This window comes from Accipiter gentilis, chromosome Z (genome assembly GCF_929443795.1).
Source record: "Accipiter gentilis chromosome Z, bAccGen1.1, whole genome shotgun sequence".
In the NCBI taxonomy this organism is placed as follows: domain Eukaryota; kingdom Metazoa; phylum Chordata; class Aves; order Accipitriformes; family Accipitridae; genus Astur; species Astur gentilis.
In genome coordinates, this window is record NC_064919.1 from 85,974,521 (window position 1) to 85,991,781 (window position 17,261).

The 17,261-nt window shown below is 46.6% G+C and overlaps 1 protein-coding gene across 4 annotated transcripts in view; it reads left to right on the forward strand.

Annotated features, from left to right (window-relative positions):
- CTIF (cap binding complex dependent translation initiation factor) overlaps nt 1-17,261 on the forward strand; it is a 141,604-nt gene that overhangs the window by 48,492 nt on the left and 75,851 nt on the right. For 3 of the 4 annotated variants that reach the window (XM_049794680.1, XM_049794681.1, XM_049794682.1), the window contains 2 exons: nt 314-418; nt 3,633-3,708. The exons of the other annotated variant lie outside the window; for it this stretch is intronic. In XM_049794680.1, coding sequence (XP_049650637.1) covers nt 314-418; nt 3,633-3,708 — 181 coding nt within the window. The remainder of the gene's footprint in view (nt 1-313; nt 419-3,632; nt 3,709-17,261) is intronic. 4 annotated transcript variants of the gene reach the window in all.

Sequence of the window (17,261 nt, forward strand, 5' to 3'; positions counted from 1 at the left end):
TTGATACAGAGAGCAAGTATAGCTTGCAAGGTGTGTGCTGCATCATGCTGCATCATACATCAACAGTAAGGGTTTAGCGCAAGCACCAGGAGCTCAGCATCTCCAGAAAAGCAGAATAAATGGAAAGAAACATGATGCAGCAGTGTGAAGGTTGGAGACACGCATCCATGTGCTCTGTGGCAGGGACTGGTGCTTCCAGAAGTACCAGCTTTCCTCATCTGCAGGCTCCGATGAGCCCTCTGCTCTTCAGCTTGGTAGTGTTTAATTAGTAGTGGACTTTCTTTCTTTGTTTTTCCCTGTTTTTCTCTCCTAGTGGTGCGACGTGGGACTTGCAGCCTGAAAAACTAGATTTCACCCAATTTCACAGGAAGCTGCGAAACACCTCCAAACACCCGTTGCCTCACATAGACAGAGAAGGGTGAGTGCCCTACGTGCAAGACCATGCTCTCCAGCAAGGTCTCTAACTTCTCCCTTGCTGTAGGAATGCTAGCTTGGTGGCACAGCTCATGTGGAGGACATGGGGAAGAGGCGCTGGACCACGTATTGGGGTTTGAGGATGCCACTATCTGTCTATCTAGCTCTTCTATCATCCAGTTCTGGGCTGGAGCAGAATTGCTCACTGTATTTTGCGTTGCTTTGTAGAGTTCAGTCTTTAAACCACGCTGGATCCAAGTCCTCTAGATCCAAGTCCTCTAGATTTAAACATCTCTGAATATTGGAGCAAAAATTCTGTCTTGGTGCTGATCCCAGTTACAGTTCCCATGAGTGACTGGGCTTCTGCTGTTCTCCCCAGCAAGACTTCAGGGAAGGAGAGAGCATCAATGTGATCCATGTAGATCCAAGTGTTCATCCGCCATCTGCTAGTCATAAAACTGTGAAAACATTAAACAGCTCCTTTTGGTGGTGACAGCCTCCAGGGGCTTCTACGGTATTACTGGATTCCTCTTTGGTTGTTGGTTGGTCAAGCCAAATAAATGTATACTGGCATCAAGTGGATCACCGATGCTGCTTAGATGGACGTCACCGTTTCTCTGCAGATTGAGAAACATCATAGTTTGGATTTTCGTCTCCTTATCATTCAGGGTACAGAGGAAGGAAAAAAATCAGAATGGGTCTAAAAGATGGGGCTGAGAGAATTGCAGGTGACTTCATTGCCATGTTGTATGTAGGGATGGAAATCCTCTCTCAGAGAAGTTTTTCTGTTGGTAAGTTGTTTTGCCAAAGTACAGGCCAATGCCGTATGCATGGACTGCACATCTTGTTTAGAAACACCAGGCTAGGAATCCCACCTCAGCCCAGGTTCAGCATCTGCAGGAGCCTCCTGTACCGTATAGTGACAGGCAGACTCACGCGACTGTATAAGGCTTTTTTTCTGCACTGTATTTACTGCAGGTATATAAACAGCAATTTTAAGAATATTTGGAGCAATGTAATGCTAAATTTCTAAGTCACTAAGTGCCTTAGTCTTGTTTACTCCCATTTCTACAGATGGTTTTGAAAAATGAGATGAAGGGCCCTCTGTAAAATAAGATATAATGTGCTCCATGGTTGATGGCACTTGCCAGATGATCCTATGAGCGACACCTGCTACGTATAGGGAGGACGCAGCAGGGTCTGCTTTGTGGTCTGCCTCCAGTTCCTGGTGTACTGTGAAGGCCCAGGGTGCAAACAGGTAGAGAAGGCAGTATGGAGGTGAGATATTTAATCACTCCTAAATACTACAGCTGTAAAAATGAAATAAGAATTAGTGTATATGCAGAGAAGTTAAACAGATGCCATCAGCACAAGCAATGCATATCCCAGAATGCAGGTCATATGAGTAACGTGCACTAGAACAGAGGAAGCACAGACAAAATTGCTTTGATTTTTTTAACTTTTAAAGTTGTCTTCTGTGCATTCCTCAGCTCTCCATGCTGAATCTGTGCTGTGATTCAGCTGGCTGAACCTCCAAGAATCTCTACCTGCTAGCTAGGCATTTTCCTTCTTGCTTGAGTGGGGGTTTTTAACATGCTGGCTGTGCAATGAAAAATTTAATAGAAAGAAAAGGAAAAGGATGTGTGTTCTATACTGTAAGTACCAAAGGGACCATTTTATTCCTTAGTCCTATCACTTGCCCGGGGTTGGCCATGCAGTTGCATCCAGTTAATTGACCTCAAGTGTCTTTTGCTTGGCTGAAGCGTTTTCCTGCAGAAAGACATCTGATTTTATTGGAAGATGCTGAGTTTGGTGGTATCCTGAATAATCAAAGTGGAGTGGTTGAGGAAAACCAGGGAAATGTACCTCATTTCTGACCTGAATTTGTCTGCCTTTAATTTCCAGTGTTAGCTTTTGCTGTGCTTTTACTCTTCCAGTTCAAACAAACTTTCGTAGCTGATATTTTCATTTCATTCCAGGTATCTCCCAAGCCCACATATCACTTTTTCCCATGCTCTAAGAAATTTCTCTACCATCTCTTTGAAATGTGACTGCCAGAGCTCCCTACGGTCCTGTAGTTCAGGCTCAGCCGTGCTGCCTGTAGAGGAGAGCTGCCTTCATCCCCCAACCCTGCCTCCTCATCCCCTGCCTTTATGCCACAGTCCAGCATCAAGACATTCACCCTGGGACAGTGCTCATCCTTTTCAGATAACCTTTTCCTACAATATGCTTGCCCATTCTGTACCTGCAACTGGTATTATTTGTCCCCAGATGTTTGACTTGATTTTCCTCATATATATATGAAAATACATTTTTTTCATACAGATGTATTTTTATATATATGCACACACACTAGATTTTGGCCTTTGTAAATCAAAGTTGCTATTTCATCTGCAGCTATTGAAGTTTCTGTCTAATATATGTTACTTAACAATATCTTGTCACTAGTTGACCAAAAAATACGTTATCATTCTTGTGGAATAAGAATAGATCTCAATTGTTTATAAATGCAGAAGGATGATGCTTATTGAGCATTTTTTCTTCTTCTGTATCATTACAAACTCTCTGCATCCAGCTAGTAATTATCTTGGGATTTTTTTTTTTCTTTCTTGATACAAGAAAGTCGTTCAGCTGCCAGCTATGTGTTTGGTCTGTCAGTGCTTGGCTTCTCACCCCAATTTTTTTGCGTTTCAAATTGTGTGTTTGTATTTATATCGATTGCTGTTTGCTGCCTGAGATGTATGTTTGTACTTGTTTGCCGACACCTTTCTCAGCAGGGGAACTGGAGCTCCCGTGGAGACCAACAAATGAGCAGTGCTTCAAAGGAAACATTTTTCATTACGTTTTTGTGTCCTCATTTTTTTTTTTCCCAGGTGGGCTGTGCTTTCAGTTTTGCTTGGTCTGGGAATTGAATCACCCAACGCTACTGCTTAGGACTGCCTTTGGTTTTCTCACTGCTGCTATTACCAAAAGTGTTTGAATGCTGTGGTCGATGGTGCAGGTGGAGAGGACTGAGAAAAGCATTTAATTTTGTATTAACGGCTTTGTGCCCACGTGGGAGTGTTTTGGAGGCACACCATACTCGCTTCAGAGAGACTCTTTGTTTTCATGAGGGTCCTTTGCAATAAGAACTAATCTTCCCCATGTGCCATAATAGAAAATTAACTTTGGCTCCAGCAAGGTTTCATGTGGTTTTATTTGTTTTCTTCCTGCCACAGGCTTGGAAAAGGGAAATACGAGGATGGTGACAGCATCAACTTGAACGACATAGAGAAAGTCCTTCCAGTGTGGCAGGTAGGTGATGAGGACATCATCTCCTGCCCGCAGTACGGTGGAGACCAGCAGCTGCCTGCCTTACCTTTCCTTAGGAAACCCTCCCCAAAAGTGGGAAAGCTGCTGGGCACGATGTGCTGAGCTTGGGGTTTGTAATGGAGAATTATGCCTGTGGTTTCAGCAAGCCTTGCTGTGAACCTTAGTGCTGGGCAAGGGCAGTTACCACTTAGACTTCATTGAGAGGTGAAATATTGAGGACAGTATACATACATACATCTATACATACAAATATGTACATGTACACAGGGCTCATATATTTTAGGAAAGGAGATTCTGAAAAGCATCAACCCTTCTGACAGCTTCAAAATAAATTGCTGCCAGGAAGTCAGCAGTGAAGGTGTGCTAAGCCAGATGTTTCCCCTATGGGGTGTATGTGTTTTTATGTGTAGCGGTCATCCACTTGCATGTTTTATCCAGCTTTCTCCTTATCTCTCTTTACAGCCCAGTTTAGGTACTTCTGGTTAAATGACCTTTGATGCTCAGATGTTGGGGAATGGCAGGATGAGACCCCCAGTTAAAAAGTCCAATTGAATAGGTCAATTTGTCAACGTCATATAATTTTTCACTTTCCAGAGCCCTAGCCCTCAAAGAAGCTGAGTGTCCTGGGCCGGGCAAGTTTCTGAGGATGCTCAGCGTGTTTTTGCTGAAGTCTCCTCTTTGCCTCCAGTGGGAAGGACGGAGACATCTCACGTGCTGTGGTAGCATTACCCTTTTCAGTGCTGAGCAAAGAGCTCGCCAGGCTTCTTGCTCATGCATCATGTGAAGAAAAGCTTTGCTCATCCTGCAAACCGTGTGATGATCTGCCTTACTATTTCTTTTGGGTGAGCTAGCTGACACTAAATACACAAACCAGGGGAAGGAGTGGAGAAGTACTGCTTACTTTGGCAGGGAGGAGCGCTGCCTGCAGCTGCTTTCTGCTCAGTCTTTTCCATGCTTGGTATGTCTGGGCTTTAGGTCACAGGGAGAAAACATCAGGTTCAGATGATACAAACCCCAGTAATTCTCCAAAATAAGGTTATTTTCCCTGGGGAATAATTGGAAATGAGGAATCAAACCATCTTTGGTGCAAGGAGCTGACTTTCTTCTCCAGGGTTTAACATCTTTTCTAATCAACAGCTAGTAAATAAGCCGGGTCCTCCTGGTCTGGTTGTCATCTCATCCTGTCCTAACACCAGGTTGAGTCCACTGACTCCAATGAATTAATTCCAATATATGCTTTAATATCTAGCTTAATTGTTAGTGTGGCATCTCTAAGCTGGAAGACCTAGTGGGAATGCTGGCTTTGGTATTTTGTTTGTGCCTCTGGTCAGACTCGTGCGATGCTGCATTATTTTGGAGACGCGCTTACCTAGGCACGTACAGTCATATGTATGTGTGGGAACTAGAAGCTGGGTAGTTCTGGGTGAGGATTTATCTTGTTTGGCGTTGACAAGTGAAATACTCGCAGACAGCTGGTTTAATCCTGACATATCATTGTTAACTGGATTTGAATGCGATCGTGCAATGCCGACAGTGATTTTGCTGGTCTTTGTCCCTTGTTTTAAATGGCTCTGTGGAGCACAGTGCGTGGGGGCATAAAGGAAAATATTCGTGTGAGCCTATGGAAGAAAAATCTTTCACCTTCCATGGGGCTTTCCCACGCTGCTGTTATGTTTGTGTCACAGCCTGAAGAAGAGGCTTTTTCAGGTTGGAGACACATAAACTCATGTTCTGTTTGTGTTTAAGAGCTCATGGGGTGCTTACAGCAGCTGTGCATGGATGGAGGGGCCGGTCCGAGCATCCTCCAGCGCGGCTGGGGCCTGTCCGAGCATCCTCCAGTGCAACTGGGCCAGTCTGAGCATCCTCCAGCATGACTCGGATGCAAATTTTTTTCTGCTGAATGTGCAGCTATAGCAGGGTTAAGAGCACCAAGTTTGAGAGAGGTAGCAAGTCTTGCAAACTGCTTTGGAAATGTGGGTTCCTTTGATGGTAAGGTATGACAGACATAGGACATGCATCTAGAACTGATTTCCAGTATACAGCCAGGTCTGTATTACTATCTCTACAGAGAGATACAGTGACATCCCTAATGGGTTAAGCAGAATGTTCTGGATATCTGGATGTTAATATGTATAGATGAATTTTGCTGCTGGAATCTATCCATAGTATTCTAACAAAATATTGCAAGGAAAGCCTATGACTATTTGGCAATTAAAAGGTGAAAAAATAAACAAAACCCAAAACAACCTCCTCCAAAACCTTCTTTCTTCATAGCTGTCTGAAGGAAAAATGCTCGTTGCCAGCCTTTTGTTTTGAAATTGGAGAATGCGTGCATCCCACTCCTCGGAGATGCTCACGGCGTGCTCTGCCATCTCGTGGACACGCACAGGCAGGCGAATCCGGCTCCGCTTTGGCACTGGGCACAATTCCTTTGTGACAACTGGTATTTTGAACCTTCTTCCTGCCTCATCTTTTCACAGTTCATCTGGGGTGCTTGTTTTTACTGGTAAATAGGCTTTGCTTTGAAAGCTGGGAGCTCAGGAGGTCATTGCTTTGGCTTAGCTCATGAGCTGTAACCTCCATCTCTCCTTACTCATAGGAGTCTGTAGTTGGATTTGGGCACTAATTCACCTAAGTGCTGCCAAAAAGTGACTGTGGAAGAAAATAATCTTTTTAAGATAAGTATTCCCCATTCATAAGATCTGGTTTTTATTGTACGCCAGGGAGGATCGGTTGTCTGCTGCGTTAGAGAGGTGCAGCTCAGATGTAGAGCCAGTCTTCATCATCCTCTCCGTTTTAACCTCAGCTGGTTTGTTGGAGGAGACCACGTAACCATCTTGGCGTCATGAAGATGTCACGGGGAGGGCTGAGTCAGTGCATTTTGCTTTTGCTCCCTTTGGCAAACACTTGGAAAGGCTTTCAGGCTTGGATGTGTCACAGCTGAATGCCCCAGTCCCAGATACGGTCTTCAGACTGCGAGCCCTTGGCAAACTCTACACTTAGCAGAGAAGACAACCCAAGGGGTCATGTCCTACAAGATACCCCCCATCCTCCCTGTGAAGCTGCTGTAGCTCATGAAGGATACAGGAGGCTGCATGTCACGGGAATGTGCTCTGAATGCTGCTAGACACGAGCAGGGAGTTTTCAGACACATACCAAGTGGTTTCTGGACTGGCATCTTGCAGGTTTTGGCTTTCAGTTTGCTGAACTTGTGCCTTCAGGATGGGCCTGCCCTCCTCCTAACGGTGTGGCTGTGCTTTTGCTGGCCAGCTGCTCCTTGTCTTGTGTTTTAGGAGGTAGAAATAATGTGGCACTTTTGAAAGGCGTACTCGGCTTTACCGGTGCTATGGGATAAACTTGGAAGACAGCATTGATATCATTTGGTTTGGCATCTTAATTGCTCTGCAGCTCATCTCCTTACTGATTTTTGACTCTTTTTGTCATATGCTTAGAGTTACAATAAAGTGCTTGTTTCTTTTCTGGCTATGGTTGTCATCTAGCTTCCTTGTTGGAGGAGAAACAAGGGAGCAGCTCCTTAGGAGAAAGGCAGACTCTGTAAGTTGTTCATGTTCCTCTTAGCACCACTGTATTCCTGACTTTGTCCAAACAGTCTTAGAAGTGCTGAGATTCCTGACCATGCTGGCACCACCTGAATTTAGGCACCTAACGGCATCTCTGCCCACTCTCTTTGGGACCCCTCCTCATTGACAAGTATTGTCAAGTCAGACCTTACAATTCAGCATGGAGATCGTGTGAGTAAAGGTGGGACCTGTGCGTGGGCTGGTCCCTTGGAGGTCCTGCCATAGGGGAGGCATGGACACGTTGCGGCATGATTTGTTTCATCTCACTGTAGAGGTCTAGAGAAGGCTGGATGATTCCCATCTGAGGATACCCATGTCCTTTCCCTGTCAGCTCTGCAAGGAGCCCAGAGGGACCAGGTCACATGTGGACTTGTTCAGATATGGTAAGTTCCTTAAGAGAGATGAAATCAACCCAGGTGTCCCGGGGAAGAAAGGTGGCTCATGGGTGAGCATCCCTTCTGCTTCACTCTGCATGCGAGGGGAGGAGGTTGGTGTCTAGCACTGGTGTGAGGGCTTGCTCCTGGACCCTACGGATCACTCACGCTTTCAGGGTGGTGGTAGCAGGGAGACAGGTCTCTTTGGAGCTCAGGGACAGCTCTGGTGAGTGGTGTTATTTACTATCACCATACAGAGTCCTCATCCTCTCCATGTCCTCTCTTGCCTGCTCTTTCCTGCACTACAAGGCTGGGCAGTTCTCGTTTTAGCCAGCTTGTTAGCCAGCCCAGATTCCTCCTCTTTCAGTGCCTTGGCCACAACAATGTGGCCCTCCCTCATTAGGCTGTTCTGCACCGGTAGAGCTGGGGTAGGCTCATCCCTCTGTCTGGCATCTCCTCCCACTGGAAGCAACCTGGTCCATATGGTGTGCCACGGGTGCTGTGTGTCGCTCCTGCCACTCACCTGGTCTAACTCCAACATCCCTTACGTGTCCACCAAACACTTATGAAAAGTTGGAGTGGCTCCCTAGGAGCCCCAAACTAGGGGGATTTCTTCTCCCCACCTCCAGTTCCTGCTGGACTCCATCCAGAGCATGTAGGCATGGCGTTGCTTTCAGTGAAGGTTTCTAGTCTAACAAGCCAGCTTGTTATATCCCAAGGGTCTTTCCAATACTGTAACTGCTAAAACCACTGCGGAAAGTCCCTGTCAAAGAGCCAAAGTTTACTTGAGTATAGGTCACAACGTATTGGGAGTCAGATCTCCACTGCTGAGTAAAAAGCTTTTGTTTTGCTGTCACTTCCAGTAAGATACGGTCTTTCTGTGGCCTGGGTTTTGTTGCATTTAACCCAACTGACAATGACTGTCTTTTTGGGCTGAGAGGGCAACCTTCCATGGTCACCTGTAACCCCTTCAGCATCACTCCCATGTTAGAGTTAAGGCCACCGTTGACCAAGGAAGGCAGATGAGACCGTTGCCATCTCCAGGGCACTGGAGAGGAGAGGTCTCTCTGGCTTATCTTCCACGCAGGTCACCAGTTCACAGGTTCTTGCAAGGTCCAAGCCTGGGATCTGGCAGTAGAGCGCAGTCACTGTGAGCCCTGAACCAGGTTATAAACCCCATGGTTTTTATCGGACATGCAGAAAAGGGGAGACCTTCCAGTGGGTTTTTCAGATTACGATGGTCTTCCATATCACATGGTAGATTTATTTGCTGCACAAAGGAAACACCAGGGAAATGGCCAAGAGCTTAGACGTTTCCATTATTATTATTATTATCATCATCATCATCATCATCATTATTATTTGTTAGGGTTCAGAGATGATTTCTGATTGTAACAAATGAGATGGACTCTCCCTTCTCAGGGCTGGTTTTATTTTTCTGGCTGTCACCCAGTTCAAGCAGACTTAGCGATGCTGGCTCATAATTTGTGGGGGTGTCTTCCCAACCTGGTGGGCATGGAGATGCCTTTTTTAATTGTGGTTCCTGGAGCTGGTACTGGGCAGGGTTGGGGCCAGGCTGCCCTGTTGTTTGGACAGTGGTGGACCCGTAACAAGCTCCCGCCAGGATGGGAGGCATTGGGATGCTCTCGCACCCTTGTTGGGTCGGCTGGGTTCAGAGACACGGGTTTGGGATGTGCAAGGAGGGTCAGTGGAAAGGGCAAGCGTGGCTTACGTTGCAGCTCTGAAGTTTGGCTTGGTGTTTGGTGGCCAAGGGGACAGGGCTGGTGGCAGAGGGGAGCCCTTTAGCACTAGAGGGCACTGCTGTCTCGCTGCACAGCCCCGAAACATGAAACAGAGGAAATGAGGCTTTTTTCCAAAGGCTTTTTCCAAACAGAAACCTCACGCAGCGGTGGCTGTGTCTCGCACTCTCCTGCGCCAGGTCATGATGCTGCTCTCCATCCCTCTGTGCCCACCTCAGGCTTGGGGTGCATGTCCAGCATGGGGCTTGTGGAGGGGGAAGGTGTTGCTCTGCACCCAGGACTGAATTTGGTTAGCACTGTGCATTTTCCTAAGCCTCAAAGCAGATGGAGGCCCTGAGCAGAGTGGGGTTAAAACTCAAGATGTCCGTGAACAACCCTGAGGTGAGCTGATGGCTTGGGGTTAGACATGCCCCACAGCCCAAGTCTCCCTCGCTTGCATTACGACACCTCCCCGACTCCTCTTGGAAATCCCACTTTTCCAAATGTAATCCTCCACTCTGCATATTTCCTATAGGATGCTGTGGCAGGGCTCAGTCTGGAACAATGCTCCTCACACCAAGGACCAGTAGCAAATGTACTGAGGGGTCCTCTATTTCTCTGGAAGATGCTGCTGCCCCATCAAATGTAGGATGTTCCTCTGAACACCCACGTTTCCATTTGTCCACCCATCCCTGTCCCCCATCTACCCTGTTGTCCCGACCCCACTTTGAAGGACATGCCAACCTCAGCAGGAAGGAGATGAAGACTATGGTGGTGTCCACTGCTGGACCATCTCTGTTCCTTAGACCCCAGTTTGCCAGGCACCGGTTTGTGCTACAAAAAAAAGAGGAAGAATGGGATTTTGGCTGCTTTGCAGCTTTTCCGTGGGCCAGGTTGATAGAGGGGTAGACACAAAGCGGCTCAGTGGCAGAACTAGGCTGGGCTTACCGACAGGAGGTGGTCGGTTTTGGGTTCACGATCAGGGGCCACAAGGAAATGAGAGAAGAGGTTGGGAGAGCTGGATGGTTAAGTCTGTTCCTGGGAGGATGATGAAGAAAGATTTTCTGTTTTGTTTTTAAGGAGTTTGCAAGTAGTTTTAGACACGAGAACTGCAGTTTTCTGGGCAATTAACTGATTTGGGTATGGGTACTTGTACTGGGGTACAAATAACAACTCAACAGGCTCAAAAATGTCACCACATAGAGCTCTGGCTTAAACACAGTGGAGAACAAGACAGGCTTTTTTCAGCCTTATAGTTGACTTACCTTTCAGAAAGGTTTGTTTTATGCAGCTATGTAATATCCAAAACAAGCCTGAAAGGTTTTGTTTTGTTTTTTTCCCAGTCTTTCTATAGACTGTAACACCCTCCCTGCCCACCCCCCACTCCAAATCCTGCCTGAATTTTAACTTCTGAATAATGTTACATCTTTTTCTCCTTTGTTTTCCCAGAGGATTCATTAGAAATCTGAGAGGGCTTTTGCAGCACTCCCTCGAATTTGCTGAATATTTTCCTGAAGCCGGTTGTGGAGTAATGATTAAGTTAAAAAAACGTATTAAAAGTAGCAGAGAAAAAAAATCCAGATTTCTAAAGATCCCGAATAAAAACTCAATGTCTCTTTGGTCAAACAGCTATTTCTGCTGGCTTGGCTATTTCCACATCCTAATCCCCTTCCCCGCTCTCTGTAAAAGACCTGAATTTTTAATAAAATAAAGGGAAGGAAGGAATTTTCTTTCTCTTAAAAAAAAGTAGACATACCACAGGACCAGAGAAGAGAGACGTGCATACATCCCCGTTGGCGGAAGGACCTACAGAGCCTAGAAACACTTCGCACTCTAAAAATCCTGCTAATGGGGGATGTCCTTGTCCCTTGTCTGACAAAATAGGAGGTTAATGTTTCCTGTCACATTTAAAAATTTCTTCTTAACCAGAAGATGTTCCCCCCCCCTTTCTTCTGCCTTTTCTCTGATGTTATGGAAATAGAAACCAATACAATAAATGAGACCAGAAGTTCTTAAAATGCGAATTTCCTGCCTGGAGGCAGCAGGTAAGTGAATCCCGTCCAGCTTGGGGAAATGTATATATAGCTATGCGTGTAAATATAGGTATTTAGTGGCAGGATAAGTGTTTATTGCAATCCAAGGTGGTTTGGTTAAAGATTGTCCTTTAAGTGGGAAATTTATTGCTGCACACGACGCCTGGATGTCTCTTCCATGGGGAAAATAAAGACTGTTTATGAAGGGAATGAAATGATGTCCTCGCCTGTGGTAGCAGACCAAGCTCTGTAAGGACCCAGAGGTGCTTTCTAGTCCCACGTTCGTATTGTCCCTCATTTGATGATTTTAAAATTACCTTTAGGGTTTGTTTGGGTTTTTTGAAGATACTCCATGAACTTCTCTGCTGGCTCTAAAAATGGCAAGCTCTTGGCTGTATATGCGCTAGCACGGTCACTGAAAGAAAACTCCATGCCATCCCCAAAATGCCTTTGCTGGACGGTGGGCTTGAAGGATTTCTTCGGGGCCAATAAAAATAGTGAGAGGAACGTGGTCTCCATGCCTTAGGCCACACGCTGCTGCCCCAGTGTCCATGTCTCCCAGGGTTATTCTGCTCTGCCCTTTACCTGCTGATACTGCTGTGAAGGAACTCCTCATTGTTGGCTTGCTTTCTTTTTAATTCTTTTTTTTTCTTTTCTTTTTTTTTTTTTTTTTAATTCCTGTAATGTAAGAGCAAAGAAACCACTGGAGAATGATAAAGCTTCATTTCTTCCTGCTTTTGTGACCCGCTTGATTATTTCGTTTCTCATTGTATATTCTTTTGAGGCGCCTTGTCTGAACGGAAAGAAAATATGTATGCTTATAGGAGCCCTTGTTTCCCTTTGGCTGGGCAAAATAAGACCCCTTGGCGGGGCAAAATAAGCAGGTATCGCATAAGATATGGATTGCTTCTACTTGCTGGTCCTGGGGAGGGAGCTGCCGACACTTACTCCATCACGCGCCTGTGAGCGACACTATTCCTTAAAGCCAGTGGGCTGCGTATGCCTTTGTTTGGCCAGCCTTTCTCTTGGGGCTGTGAATAAATACAGGATAAAAATATGTGTTCCTTAAGTTTGGGTTGCTGCATGTTTACTAGATAAGAATGAAAAGGTTTGGGGTTGGTTGGTAGTTGCACGGACATGGTTTGAAGCAGCAGCGGGTCAGATGAGACACCCTGTCCTGTTGGTTTGTGGTTGCTCTGCAGTGATAATCTAGACTGAAGTCAGTTTTTAAGATTGAAATGTGAAGCACAAATTTGCATTTGTTGTAATTTAAAAGAAAACACGAGTCCAGGATGATCTCCAGGTTTTCAGCCTGATGATACTAACAGGTCCCACCGCTGCTGCTGGGCATGTCGTGGCGTGATGGTGGTGGCTGGTCTGCTCCAGCCATTGGGCCTGTGGTCAATGAAAGCTTGGTTTTCCAAGAGCAGAGGGCTAGGGTGGGCTTTTTTAAAGCTTTTTTCTCATTTGGGTTGTTCCCATCCATGCCACTGCATCTGTGGAACTTGTTCAGCCCTGCAGCTAGGACCTCTAGTGTAGACAGTGCTGGGAGATGTCAAGGATGGAGGAGCTTCAGGGTTGCCTGTGGTTGTACAACCAACTCAGCCTAAAGGCTGTGGAGAACCTGGGGGCTGAGCGAGTGACCATGGATCATCGTTGGACTTGTAGATGCAACTGGCATGCTAAAAAAATCATCTCCTTGCATGCAAATTTTGATCTGGAAACCCAACGATGGGTCTTGATACCTGAATTGTTGGGGTGAAGTTTCTACTTGTGCTTTATTTTGCTCTCGGTTCAAATCAGCCCCATGTGCCTTAAGGCTTCGGGAGCCGATGCGGTCCCTGTGCTCCCTACGGCATCGCTGCCCAGCACCAGCAGTGTCCCGGCAAAAGAGGTCACCACCCCGATAAGCAGAAAGGCGAGGAGTTGAACTCACACTAAAATGGTATTTCAGCCAGAAAGAGCAATGGGGGTAAGAAAATACCCTGACCATTAGTGTGTGAGCGGCCACCTTGTTGTACAATCACAATATCGTTTTTCTATTTTATTTTTTTTATGGTTGGCTTAACAATTAAAAGGCTACACTGCGCTTTGGTTTTTCCAGTCTGCTGCATCGTGTGACCCCGGTGACTCCGAGTTAAGCCTCATTATATAATGGCGCGGTGTTTTTTTGGAAAACCTCCATTTAATCCTTTCGAAGCAGAATTTGCTGGTTTTGTTTTCTTTCATATCGTCGTCTTGTTTCCCCCCCGCCTACCCCTTCCCCGGCGGGCGCACGCTGGAGGCGTCAGTCTGGGAGCAGGGTCCTTTCTTCCTTTCTTTTTTTTTTTTTTTTTTTTTTTTTCAAATCTGCAGAGAAAGGAAAAAAAAAAAAGGTTTATTTTCGTTTGCTTGGGTTACAGCGCCTTTCCCCGCCGTCGGGGGGGAAGGACTACGTGATGTGCAGCAGGTATTTTGTGAATGGAGCACAACCCTGTGACTCCCCGTCGCTTGACCGAAGGGGGAGGCAGGGGAAGGAGAAAGAAAAAAATAAAAACCACCACCCAGTGACTCCATCTGACTCGTTTTGGCTGGAAAACTTTTTCAGCGCCGTGGTTCTTAAGCCAGGAGGAAGCTTTCTTCTGGCCCAAGAACAATAAAGGGGTCAGCAGCCTGATCCTCCCTCCTACACCCTCTTCCTTCCATTGTGAGGGGTCTGTGCAAATATCCCAGGCTGCTTCTGCTGGGGCCTGAGGGACCTGAGCCGCACATGTGACATGAAAGAGAGACTCTGCGAACTCAGTAATCCTGAGCTGCTAAAGGAAAAAAAGAAAGAAAAAACAAAATGAATTCTCTGAGGTGCTCTATTTCTGGCGTAGCGTTGCACTTGGAGAAGGTACCGATGGAGGTTTCTCATGGTGGGGGGAAATCTGTCCCCTTGCCATGCATAGGTGCTCCTCCACGATGCCATGGCAGCATCTTCCCCAGCGTCTGCTCGTCAAGTGGCCAAATCCCCACAGAGGGTTGGTGAACCCTCGTGTCTTGCCAGCCCTTGATCTCCTCCAGTTCTCTGGTTGTCCAAGACGGGGAATTTCTGCTGCTCTCATAGTGCACGTGCAAAGCCTGTGTGCTGGTGGTGTATGGTCTCCAGTAAGGATGGGGTTGAAGGAGGAACGGCTGCTTGCCGTGTTGTGCTTGCTCCAGGGATTGCCCACCATCTGGCAGCACCCAGGTTTTCAAGCCGGCACCTTTAATGACGTGCCTGCTACTCCTCAGATGCGTATCACAGACCACGGAGGTTTGAGCCAGCAATCCCTGGAGTAAAAGGTCTTTGGAGAAGTGCTACGGGGCCTGACCCATAACAGTGTGCCCACCAGTCCTGTCCATCATTGAGGCAGCCTGCATGTCTCTGTTGAAGGCGGTTGTAGACGGATCAGAGGGTTGCTGTGGTTTCTGTGATGTTGCTCGTGAATCCAAAGCAGTCACAAAACCCACAGACCGCACTAGGTTCTGCCACCATGAATGGTGATACTTTTTCCAGGTAGTATTTGGTATCTGCCAGGCTAGATACCACCTACCTTTCCAAAGGAGAAGGTGGGACCTGTGGGCCTTCTATGAGAGGGCGAGTTCCATGCAGCACTGAAGACCTGATTTATTTGCCAGAGGGAGAGTGGATGATGCTCATCAAATTGTAGGAACCCGCCTCTTTTTTTTTTCCCCCTTTTTTTTTTTTTTTTTTTTACACAATAACCAGCTAAGAGCATGTGTGACCTCCTCTCGCTGTGTTCCAGCTTGTTGGACCTTGGCACCAAGCAGTCGCATGAATCATGATGGTGATTTTGCCGTAAGGCAGTTCCTGTCGTTATTATCTCCTTGCTGTGTCGATAATGCTTTGGTGGCGATGGTCAGGATTTCCTCGCACTACAGAGCTTTCCTGAAGATCAGCTCTGCAAATGGTGGAGGAAGTAGCCGTTATGAGATTGCTCCTGGCTGCTGAGAACTGGGGAGCCAACTTCAAACGTACGTGCGACCTGACATGATCTGACGAGCACCACGGCGGCTCCTCTTTCCCCTCGTCCGCTTCGTCAGCGCAGACGGGTGGGAATTCCTTCTGCAAATACTCTGAGGGCTGAAGGAAGACCAAACCTGGTTATGGAAAATTGTCAGAGACCGGGACCCCTGGCAGTGGAGATGGGGGGCAGTTGTCCCATGTCTTGCCTGAAATCCCAAGGGCGTGGTGGGAACACTCATGACCAGGGAGAAACTCAGGGTCTCACACCCACCCCTTTGCAGTGCCACAGTGTTGGGACTCGACGCGCTACAGGGTCCTTTAGTTGAAAGGAAAACTATTTTTAGTTCAATTTATAAATGCTTAGGCAAACAGATTTGTTATTTAAAGTTTTTTTGATTTTTTTTTTAAACAAATGCCCTTGTTTGAAGGTAAAAGCAAGCAAGCTGCGAGTTCTTTCAGCCTTGGTACTGTGCTGCTTTTCTCCTGGTGCTGGAGCAGCTTTCTGATCTCTGCGTACAGCATCTAGCTCCAGGATTTTGGTGGTGTTTCCAAGCAGCGTAGTTACGCAGGTAATAAATGATAATTACATGGGCTATGTTGACCTTGGTGGAGGACAGGTGAACTGTGACAGACTTCCAAGATACAGCTCCTTTGCTGCTGTTCCTCATCTAGAAAAAGAAATAGTGCCAAGCTGCCCATGGCCACTGAGGCCACAAAAATATATCGCAGGTAGCTCCAAGGGTTGCAAGTGTACATGAGGCTGGGAACCTGCTGCGTTAGAGGTGGAGTTCCTTGACTACTTGACCATCCTGCTGTTCTTGTCTGAAGTGGAAGCAGATTGCCTTGTTTGGCTTCATACTTGCCACATCCTTTCACGGTGCGATTTGCATACAAGACAGGACTTGAATTTATTCTGCCAGTCCTCAACTTCTGAAGTTGTTGGTTCAGGAAGGGCAAGGCTGCGGTGCAGCAGCTGATGGCCATGTGATTCTTCTGGGAGGTCTAAGGTAGCTTTCCTGACATGAGGTTGGATCAAAAGAGTAGGTGTTTTGGCAGCACAGAAGTCTTTCTGTGTGTGCTGCAGTGAAAATTGGTGATCTAGGGGTTGCCTAGAATGGTTTGCAGTTTAGATGGAGTAATCCAGGCATCCTTCACAGGTGCTTTTCCAAAGGTACTTGATTATTTAGTGCCATTGCTATGCATAGCACAGTCAAATCAGATGTTCATGCCCTGGTGGGAAGGACTGACAGTTCAGGAGCAGATGATAATGCAGCAGAGGATGGTTGGAAGTGAGTTGGATGGGGATGGGTAAGGGACGAGAGTGGGACTCGGTGAAGTTCCATTAGTCCACTGTCAAGTCTGGGCAAGTTGCTGCTTCTTGATGACAGCAATCCTGTTTCTGGAGAAGTCAACAGCAAATCTTCATCTTCTGTGTCCAGGTTTCTAGTCTTTTACTCATGCGTTTTGTGCATATCTTGCAAGTCTTTCCTGTGCTGCCTGTTTAGAGTGGTTGCCTCTCTGTGCCAAGAGGGCTTTCGATCTGCCAGAACTGCACACGTGCTCACAGCCACCGAGGTCCTAGCATGGGTAGATGCAATTGAAAGAAAGGAAAAAATCTTGTATGAAAGGGCATGGAATACAAAAATAAAAAGTCATGCAGGTGACCTCCAGCCCTTTAGAAGCTCTTGGAAGATTCCCCATTGGGTGCTGCACTTTGCTAGATGGGAGAGCATGGTGGTTTCATGGATGTTGTGTTGCCACATGTCTCTTCTTCCCCTACGTGTCCACCAAAGGCTTTTCAGATCTTAACATGTGCA